Raw genomic sequence first — 11,249 nt, 5'->3', positions numbered from 1 at the left:
AACAGCTAAAATAACAAAACTTGTGTCACTGTCCAAATATTTCTGGACCTAACTGTACCTTTGGTTGGAGTTTGACCCGAAATAAAAGAATGAAAAAGCGAATCTGGTCTTGCTATGATATTAGCTTATTCTGGTATGCAGCTAGAGAAATAAGCTGATATAGTTTTAGAATTTCATTATTAATAGAGATGAGCAAAAAGATGAGTATTACCCTGGTCCATATCCAGTTCAGTACTTTTGGAAAGACAGATAAGCACAGTGCAAACTTCCTGGGCTGGATCCCAATCTCAGGTATACGGGGCACTAGAGAAACGCAAATACTACAAAAATCCGCACTCATCAAAATGTAGAATTTTTTTTTGCAGTTCACTTCTGTGCATTTTCAGTATTATGGAGCCTGCTGACCGCCATTTTCTGAACTGTAAAGGCATTCAAATGTTTAAAAACACTTATTCACCACTCACCTCTCCATTGCCTCCGATCTTCATTGCATATTCCGGTCCCCGTCATGAGAACGGACATCCCCAGGCAGCTCACACCAAGACAGGACTTCTGGCTCTGATGGAAGGTTATAGCGCATGTCATCACATCAGTACATTGTGACTAGGGATGACCGAATATCACAAATATTCGGCAATATTCGGCATAGCGAATATTCAACGAATAGGTCACCGCTATGCGAATATTTGATGCGCAATGTAAGTCTATGGGAAGCCCGAATAGTTGCTATGTGCCTGTGGCACACAAAGTCGTAAACCCCCGTCACACGTACTTACCTCCCTAACGACGTCGCTGTGGGTGGCGAACATCCTCTTCCTGAAGGGGAGGGACGTTCGGCGTCACAGCGACGTCATGCAGCTGCCGCCCAATAGAAGTGGAGGGGCGGAGATGAGCGGGACATAAACATCCCGCCCACCTCCTTCCTTCCGCATTGCCGGTGGCCACAGGTAAGCTGCAGTTCATCGTCCCCAGGGTGTCACACGGAGCGATGTGTGCTGTCTCGGGAATGATGGTCAACTGGAGCACAGAAGGACATTCGATTTTTAGAAAATGAGCGATGTGTCAACGACCAACGATAAGGTGAGTATTTTTGCTCGTTCACAGTCGCTCGTAGCTGTTACACGCTACGATATGTCAAACGATGCCGGATGTGCGTCACTAACGATGTTACCCCTACAACATATCGTTAGATATATTGTAGCGTGTAAAGCGGCCTTTATTCAGCAGATTTTCTATTGCATTCAATTTAAATCTCCAAAAATTGTAGCATACTCCAATAAATGCTTTATCGTACAAACCTCTGTAAGGCCATTTTCACAGCTGTGTTGGAGTCTCCTTCATTGAATTAGCCCAAAAATTTTAGACACAACTCATTATATTGTTCTATATGTGCAATAAAATGACAGAAACGCAACCAATCCTATTATAGTCGATAGAGTCCCTCAGCCTGGTGTCTAACATGTATGTATTCCAGAATTGTCATCATATTCTGAGTTCTGACCTAACCCCAAAATGCTTTTCCTAGCACCATATAGCAGCACACAGAGTGCTGTAGGCTCCTGTATAGGATTTTTGGCAGGATTTTAATATACGGTATGTATGTCATAATGTCAAGGTATAATAGAGCCAATATATAAAGACACATGGCTTCATTACAACTTGTATAGGAAACAAGATCTAGCACTCTACCACTACATTCAACTTCTGTTCAGCTATGACCCCCTGCTGTGAATGGGTAATTGAAGTGAGTTATGTGATGGAGAGCAGACACAAAGTTTCTACAAGTGGCTCGGAGGTGACATATTTTACTTCTGTATAGATAAGTCTTGCTCTCTTCAAAACAAATACAGTAGACTCCAGGCCACCAGGTACCGGATACAGTATGATGGTTGGGGTTTTTGTGACAGGCGTAAGTCCTATAGTTATTTTCATCATTACGATGAAGTTGCAAACATAACACATTTACTTACATCACTGTGCAGTCTGCACATCAGCCCTGAATTTAATATTAGTCAGATGGATGGTGTTGCACATGCCATGTTTCATATCTATGGAAAGGTAAAATCATGAGAGGAAACATGGCATTAATTTATTCCACTTAGAACCCGAGGGGCCAAATACGGTATCATTAAGATTGTGACTCTCATAATTTTTGGGACTCTAGCCACTTCCCATTGATTAACCTCATCCGAGGTCACCAAGGGAAAGTATGTGGGCATAACTTGTACCTAGTATAATTAGATTCTGAAATATTGTCAATGTCAGTTTTGGGCAATACAGCTTGATGTAAGTCTACCCCATTTTCCTAATCGGCGCTTTCAACTCCGCAAGATTGGTGCCATTCCTGTGACATCAAGTTTTTGTGATTGCATATACTGCATTGTTGTGTACCCTTTGTAAAATCTTCTCTATATTTTTATAAACACTGCCTATTTGTCAGATTACATATATTAAATTTAATAGATTCATTCCTTCTTGCTCTATAAACCACATCCCTGAAGCCTCGTGAAGTCATACGTTACTAGTAATGAGTGTTCAATCCACCTGAATAAACGATTGATGGTGACAGATAATTTTTCTTTGGTTATTGTGGAGCTTGGCAGTGACGGTACCAAAGTATATATATACCTGTGTGTTGGAATCAGGTGAGTACATATGATATGCTCACTGTGAGCTCCCCAATAATTGGCCTGGTAGCAAAAGCAGCCACTGTCTTGTTCATCAATCGTCAGTCAATTGCGCATTGTCCTGATGATCGGGGGTCGCAGAGTGCAGTTCGTGACAAATCGGTGGCAGTGGTGGGATATTGTGGGATCCCTTGGCTGTTCCCTGGCAGAGTACTTGCAGGTATTCAAAAGTATTCCTGATATAAACCAACTGGTTTGCTACTATGTACTATGTACAGTCACTGGCGAACACTGAGAGAAGAGTCCCTTGTGCAAAAACAATATATGGGCCATTTACAGTCCAATAGTTAATCATAATGCACAATTCCACCTGCTTAGAAGCTGGAAATGGCCCCCCTTATCTCATGGGCCCCCATGGCAGCTTCATAAGTTGTACCAATGATATGTCCGCCCTTGTGTACAGTATCATAGTACTATAGCTAATCTAAATGACAGCACCCATGTACACAAGTGACACAGCACAAAGCAACAAAAGTTGCATCGTCAGTTCATTATCTTAACAGCAGCTTTAAGGTATATTCATAAATGGCAAATTCGATGCAAAAAATTCTGCAACTTACTATCAGTCCCATACATGTGAATAAAGATGTTTTTACATGTGCATGGATTTCTGTTAATCTCCTTCAGGTAAAACAGTTCCAGAACATTTTACAACAAATCTGAGGTGATACAACCTTATATATATATATATATTACATATATTTATACAGACATCTTCTTCTAATATGTAATTGGAACCTCTAGAGGTTTGATTTGCATTGATCGTAAACTGCTTCACCAAATCTTCCAGACAGACTGAAGTATTATACTCTCGCTTTTCTATAATTCATAGTGTGCGCATCTTCAGTACTCTTGCAGTTGTCTCCTTGGCACTGGAGTACATTATGTAGGATCCATTAGTGGTTTTAAATGCTTCCCAATCTCGACAGCCATAGGTAGGCAAATAGTGGACAGCCACAAATCCCTCATAGCCCTGCCACCTGGAAAAAAAATGGTAATTAATAGCAGTAACATTTGTCCACAGCATGCCCAACATTTTGTAAAGATCTTTTCCTGAACCCCAAGTGGTTATTACACAAAATAATTCAATACCAGTAACATGTAAGGTAACGAGGATTCGATATCTATATTGTGATCATAAGATGGGGACTTGTTCTACTAAACTGAGCTTAGACCACCACAGAGTACAGCCATAAGACAGGTCTTCTAATGTGTCTTGAGGGTGTGAACCTGTATGGATCTTTTCAATTATTAAGCGTTGGTGCTCACTAGTCGTATGGCTCCAATTTTGTACCAAGCCATAGCAGGGTTTCTATAAAGCTTATAGGGGTTCTCCAGGAAATGACAAAAAAACAAACAACTAAAAGAAATGTCATTATCAATAAATTCCCAAATAGTTTTAGTAGGCAAATTAAATAATTTTATCTTAGAAGGTAATCACTATAGACTTAAAATACCACCTAGTTACACTACAAGAAACCTGACCTAAAATGTTAACAGGACACATGCCTGCCTGTGAACAAGTGAAGTAGGAAACGCCACTGCTGTGAACTGATAAAAAATACCATGTACTGTTACTCAGAACAGGGTGGACAGCAGTGTGAGCAGCCTCTTCTTACCTCCAAAACCCTGTTATGTTCAGTATTAGATCAAATCAATAGCGTAGACAGCAGTGTGAACAGCCTCTTCTTACCAAAGTACTCCTGGTATCTCCAGTATTAGATCAGATAGTCAGGGTGGACAGCAGTGTGAACAGCCTCTTCCTACCTCAGCATAGCCACTTCTTACCTCAGCATCCCTGGCATCTCTAGTATAAGATCAGACAGGGTGGGCAGCAGTGGGAACAGCCACTTTTTCCCTCAGCATTCCTGGTATCTTCAGTATTAGATCAGATGGTCAGGGTGGACATTAGTGTGACCAGCTTCTTCTTACCTCAGTACTACTGGTATCTCCAATATTAGATCAGATAGACAGGGTGGACAGCAGTGTGAACAGCCTCTTCCTACCTCAGCATAGCCCCTTCTTACCTCAGCATCCCTAGCATCTCTAGCATAAGATCAGACACGGTGGACAGCAGTGTGAGCAGACTCTTACCCTGGAAACTTTGGTATTTCTAGTTTTTGATTAGACTATTCACTGGAAGCACATATTCCATACACCTGACAGGAGGTGGCTATACTTTGTCCTGCACATGATCACAGGCACCTGTCCTAACATTCTAGGTAAGTGTAACAAGACATCAACAATTTTAATTTTATAGTGATTTCCTCCCTAGACAAAACAAATGTGATTGCTTATTCAAAGCATTTAAGAATTTCTTAACAATGGCATTTCCTTTATTTTCTTTTTCTATTTTTTTGTATCTGATTCCATATGAATCAGTCAAGAAAAGATTACAGGTCTATTGTTTTCTTTTTGTACCAAGGTAATTTTTCCAAGAAGCAATGCAAAAGTGAAGGGCTCTGTACAGTTCTATAGTACAGGATCTGTACAATCTAGGCTCAGAGCACTGGCCAGTGGTATATGCATGAACCTTCAGGCTTTCCAAGAAGGAATGTTTAAACAGTCCACGAAAATAGGGCACTTTTTGTCCTTCTTTAAAAAAAAGTAGTTGTGTAAGTGTTGAATTTCTTGACTCATGAAAAAATTGTATAAAGGCTGCTTTACACGCAGCGACATCGCTAGCGATGTCGCTCGTGAAAGCACCTGCTTTGTCGTTTGTGCGTCACGGGCAAATCGCTGCCTGTGGCGCACAACATTGCTAGGACGCGTCACACATACTTACCATCCTAGCGATGTCGCTGTGGGCGGCGAACAACCTCTTTTTTAAGTGGGAGGTTTGTGCGCCGTCACAGCGACGTAACACAGCGGCCCGCCAATAGAAGCGAAGGGGCGGAGACCAGCCGCATTAACGACATGCCCACCTCATTGCCGGCAGGACGCAGGTACATAGTTGTTCGTCGTTCCCGGGGTGTCACACGTAGCGATGTGTGCTGCCTCAGGAACGACGAACAACCTGCGTCCAGTACCAGCAACGATTTTTTGAAAATGAACGACGTGTCAACGATCAATGATTAGGTGAGTTTTTTTGATCGTTAGCGGTCGCTCGTAGGTGTCACACGCAACGACGTCGCTAACGAGGCAGGATGTGCATCACGAATTCCGTGACCCCAGAGATATCTTGTTAGCGATGTCGTTACGTGTAAGGCGGCCTTAAGGTCTTATAATAATAATAACTTATTCATTTATATAGCGCTATTAATACCACAGCGCTTTACATACATTGATCATACTGTCCCCATTTGGGCTAACAATCTACTGTCCCTATCTGTATGTTTTTTGGAGTGTGGGTGGAAACCAGAAACCCCGGAGGAAACCCACGCAAACAATATACAAACTCCTTGCAGATGTTGTCCTTGGTGGGAATTAAACCCAGGACCCCAGCACTGCAAGACCGCAGTGCTAACCACTGAGCCACCACAAGACTGCAGTGCTAACCACTGAGCCACCGTGCCGCATGGCAAATATTAATCTTTTCCAGTTCACGGTGGCGAAGATGTTCCTCTCCTCCGAGCATGAGGTCCATTTGTAATCTGGTGACATTATTTATGCCAAGTCAGAACTACAGTCTTCATAGATCTGTCAATATCTCAAGATCTGTGGAACAATTTTATTCACCAAACTGGTGGCATTCAAAAGCTGTTGTCCAATAGTGGACACCTCCTTAACTTTTCTCAAACATTACTGTTAAGCGGGCTTTACACGAGACGATATATTGTGCGATATGTCGTTGGGGTCACGGTGTTCGTGACGCACATCCGGCATACCGCACGACGTGGTTTCGTGTGACACCTCCTAGCGACGCAGTATCGCTCACAAATCGTGAGTCGTGTACTCGTCGCTAGGTTTCATAAAATTGTTTAATTAAAATGGCGGCGGTAGTTCATCGTTTCCGTGGCATCACACGTTGCTCCGTGTGATACCACGGGAACAATGAACAACAGCTTTACCTGCCTCCCACGGCACCCAACGGCTTAATGGAAGGACGGAGGTGGGCGGGATGTTTACATCCCGCTCATCTCCGCCCCTCCGCTTCTATTGGCCGCCTGCCGTGTGACGTCACTGTGACGCCGAACGTCCCGCCCACTCCAGGAAGTGGACGTTCATCTCCCATAGCGAGGTCGTCCGGAAGGTAAGTACGTGTGACGGGGTTAAATGAGTTTGTGTGCCATGGGCAACTAATTGCCCATGACGCAAAAATGACGGGGGCGGGTACGATCGATTGTGCTATCGCACAATCTATCGTCTCATGTAAAGCAGGCTTTATATTCAGATAGTTTAGTTCAGGTAAATATAGCTATAGGTGAAATAAAACAATCATTTTACTTACCGGTAGATAACACTGTTGACAGAGAATGAATTACCATCATAAGAATTTGCGACAACTAGAAAATAGTCTTCTCCTACTGTAAAAAACTCCCAGTCGACAGCACTAAAAGAAGGAGGGAAACTAGTGAGAAGGTCTCAGATACTGACATTACAAGGATTAAAGGCTAACCTTAAGTTTACAACTTAGCTCACATATACCAGATATCTTAAGGTGGAAAACTCTATGTTGAATGGCTTGTGTTGTGCTACTTGTCAAGTTACAGCTTTCTGCAACAAGATAATTGTGTTAAGTTTAAAAAAATACATCCATATATACAGCCATTCCTAAAAACTAATATAAAATAATGAGAGATAATTACAAAAATTTCATTTTTATTTTATTTTAATCCCCCTGGGACTGAAACCAACAAGATTCAAACATTTCAGTAGGTGCCCTAGCTTGAGGTGAAGTCACTGAGTTCAGTGAGGTCATCTGAGGTCAGTTTACCTTCAGTCACAAGTAGGGTACTGTGGGAACCTCCAGCTATGACCGCAGATAAACTGACTGATGTCACCACTCATCACTGCGGTTCACTCCGTTTCTGCCAATATCTTTGTGTAGAGATTAGTGATGGGCGATCCCTCCGATGGTCGGGATCAGGAGCCTCGCCCGATCGTTTTGTAAAGATCGGGATCAAGATAACGCAAATTTGCATCCTATCACCGATCTCAGGCTTCACAGTTATGGGATGGGGTGGGGGGGGCTGTAAAATAAAGAATATAGTTAATAATAAACATTGTCATTATACTTACAGGTCCCGTGACACGTCCTGCAGACTCTGTCTCCCGGACGCTTCTGCTTGATCATTGCTGTGTCCCTGGGTTAAAGGACCTTCCGTGACATCATGACCATGTGACCAGTAAGGTGTGAATGTTGTATTACAGGCTGGTAACATGACTATGACGTCATCAAAGGTCCTGTTAAGTGATTGTCACTGTGCGAGTATTGCATTGCATCACGGCGCACAACCTCCCGACAGGAGCGGGTCAGCTGCATGTATTTCCATGCAGCTGAGGCACTCCTGTCCTGAGAGCGTCAGCCTCAGAGCGATGTAGCAGAGCTGACATGGCTCTCTCTGCTTCTCACTTTGTATAGACTGTGTCTGTACATAGTGATGAAGCTCACATTGCTGTCCCAGTGGATTACGTCGGACTAAGGATTTTTTTATAATAAAGATGTAGTCTCTAAAAATTTTTTGTTTTATTGTAATAAAAAAAATTCTCTGGTTTTTTTTTTTACTGTTTACTAGAAATTCATGGTGCCACATCTAATTTGGTGTAACACCATGAATTTCAGAATTTCGGACTTGGTACCATCTGAGAATACAAAGCTGGTATTAACCCCTTTATTACCTATCTTGCCACCGCATTAGGGCCACTGGATGAGCAGGGTAAAGCGCCTGGAAATGGCGCTAAGAAACAATGCGCCATTGCCAAGAATCCCAGCCCCCAGCTGCCTAGTTTTACCTGACTGGTGATCAAAATACAGTGGGAGCCTACACATTTTTTTTTAATTATTTTTTTAAATAATTTAAAAAAATAATTATTGGCCTCCCTGTATATTGATTGCCAACCAAGGCAAAGCCAGGCAGATGGGGGTGGCAGTCCGTAGCCGTCTGCTTTATCTGCGCTGAGAATCAAAAATACTGCAGAGCGCTATGTCATTTTTTTTAAATTATTTATTTATTTTTATACAACTATATATTGTGTACATTATATATACAGCTCTGGCAAAAATTAAGAGACCACTGCAAAATGTTCAGTTTTTCTGATTTTTCTTTTTATTATTCTTAATTTTTCTCTTTTCAGGTTACTCCAACAGACAATCACAGACACTCATTCTCTGTGCCGGGTCTGTAATTGCCTGACATCACAGTACTGTAAAAATAAATCAATCATTAAAAAAATGACAAAGCGCGCCACAGTATTTTTGATTCTCAGCGCATATAAAGCAGACAGCTACGAGCTGCCACCCCCATCTGCCTGGCTTTACCTTGGCTGGCAATCAAAATACAGGGAAGCCATTAAGTTTTGGTTTTTTTTTTTAAATTATTTAAAAAAATAATTTAAAAAAAAAATGAATAGGCTCCCAGTCAGGTAAAACTAGGCAGCTGGGGGCTGGGATACTCGGCAGCCCGCATCCACCTCTGGAAATGGCGCATTGTTTTTTAGCGCCATTTCCAGGCGCTTTACCCAGCTCATCCAGTGGCCCTAATGCGGTGGCACAGTTGGTAATAAAGGGGTAATACCAGCTTTGTATTCTCATATGGTACTAAGCCCGAAATTCATGGTGTCATGCCAAATTAGACATGGCCACCATGAATTTCTAGTAAACACTAAAAAAAATAACACAACACAGAGAAATTTTTTTTTATTAGAAACAAAACAAAAAAAAAACATTTAAAGACTTATCTTTATTATAAAAAAAATCCTCAGTCTGACGTAATCCACAGGGACAGCAATGTCAGCTTCATCACTCTGTACAGACACAGTCTATACAAGGTGAGAAGCAGAGAGAGCCATGTCAGCTCTGCTACATCACTCTGTACAGAGCGAGAAGCAGGCTGACAGTGAGGGTATGTGTCACGTTTTCCCTCCCCATCCACATGGCTAGGGGGTGGAGCCTTCTCCCGGGCCTCACTTCCGGAGCTGGGATGCTTTAAATACTGTCATCTCCGGTGAACCAGCGCCGGCTATAGGCTTAGCGCTGCTTTGCCTGTGAGTGCTGGTCCCTGTAAATGTGATCCTGATCCGTTCCCTCTCTGTGCCCTAAGCCTCTGTCTGTATGCTGTCCCCTAGTCGTTCTGCCATTCCTCTGTCCCACCTCCTTCCTTCCCACAATAGCCCCAGTTGTTCTCCTCTCTCCTACCTCCCCACTCGGTTGTTTCCTCTGGTACTGACCTCGGCCTGATCTCGACTCCTCTGCTTGTTCCTCCAGTCTTCCTGCTGCCGTACTGTGTATGACCAGGACCCGTCTGACCATCCCCCGCGTGCCCCACAGCTTCAGCTGTCCGGCTGATGCTGGCAGACATTGCATCAGCACAAGTATTTGGAAATTCCAGGCTCACTCACTATCGGTGATTAGGGGTAAAAAGCCATATGTAGAGTAAAGTAAACCCCAGCACACAAATGAGAACAGAGGGATATATATGCTCAAGTGAATTTATTTACAGACACACTGCAAAAGGAACCTAACCAGAGCAACAGCACCAACATTTCAGCATAGAGCCTTTTTCAAGGTTGTTGCATCAATGGTCAGAATGAGGAAACACGGGTCACGGAGGACAACCGGAGGTGTACCAAGAGAGGTAAGGTTCCACAGGTTTGCAGAGTGTGCTCGTTAGTGAAGGGGTGACAGGGTCACTATGGGAGGTGGATGGACGCCTGCAGAGGAAGTCCGGGACTGGCATGTGTGTCAGGGCAAGAGGCTGCAATTCACTTGAGCATATTGCATCAGCACACACTGGGAGTTCCCCTCCTTGCTCAGTCATCTACGTGTAGTATCTTTGCCTGCAGGACTCCAGCTCCCCCTGCTGGCAGCCTGACAGTATGAGTGCTCTTCCGTCTCGCATTGCATCACCCCGCAAAGCCTGACGCTCTCAGGACAGGAGTGCCTCAGCCGCATGAAAATATTGTACATGCAGCTGACTCGCTCCTGTTGGGAGATTGTGCACCGTGATGCGATGCCACACTCGCACAGTGACAATCACTTAACAGGACCTTGGATGACGTCATAGTCATGTGACCAGTCTGTAACCAACGAGGTAATACAACATTCACACCTGACTGGTCATATGGCCATGACGTCACGGAAGGTCCTTTAACCGTAAGGTCCAGTAATGATCGGACTCGGAAGCAGAAGCGGCCAGGAGACAGAGTCTGCAGGACGTGTCGCGGGACCTATAAGTATAACGCCAATGTTTTTCAATAATGTACTTTTTTTTTACAGCCACTGGACCCAATATAGACCCGATCTGTTACTTGAGCTTCCCAGGAGAGCTTGTGATCGGGATTGTGTACACAATCACTATGTGATCGGTACGTTCCCCGATCTTTACAGTTCGAGATCGCCCATCACTAGTAGAGATTAATTTTCAGTAACAGCCCGGTCTGTCATCTGCTGAGGTTCCACTA

General features: G+C 43.4%; 1 protein-coding gene across 1 annotated transcript in view; it reads right to left on the bottom strand.

Moving 5' to 3' along the window:
* Positions 1 to 1,463: 1,463 nt before the first annotated feature.
* Positions 1,464 to 11,249, bottom strand: part of TSPEAR (thrombospondin type laminin G domain and EAR repeats) — a 262,150-nt gene continuing 252,364 nt past the window's right edge. The window contains exons 11-12 of the mRNA XM_075318962.1: positions 7,078 to 7,179; positions 1,464 to 3,667 (exon numbers count right to left, since the gene is read on the bottom strand). Coding sequence (XP_075175077.1) covers positions 3,514 to 3,667; positions 7,078 to 7,179 — 256 coding nt within the window. The 3' untranslated portion in view covers positions 1,464 to 3,513. The remainder of the gene's footprint in view (positions 3,668 to 7,077; positions 7,180 to 11,249) is intronic.

Source organism: Anomaloglossus baeobatrachus, chromosome 7 (assembly GCF_048569485.1).
Source record: "Anomaloglossus baeobatrachus isolate aAnoBae1 chromosome 7, aAnoBae1.hap1, whole genome shotgun sequence".
Lineage (NCBI taxonomy): Eukaryota > Metazoa > Chordata > Amphibia > Anura > Aromobatidae > Anomaloglossus > Anomaloglossus baeobatrachus.
The sequence above is the reverse complement of the archived record's forward strand: the minus strand, read 5'-3'. Positions and strand labels throughout refer to the sequence as shown.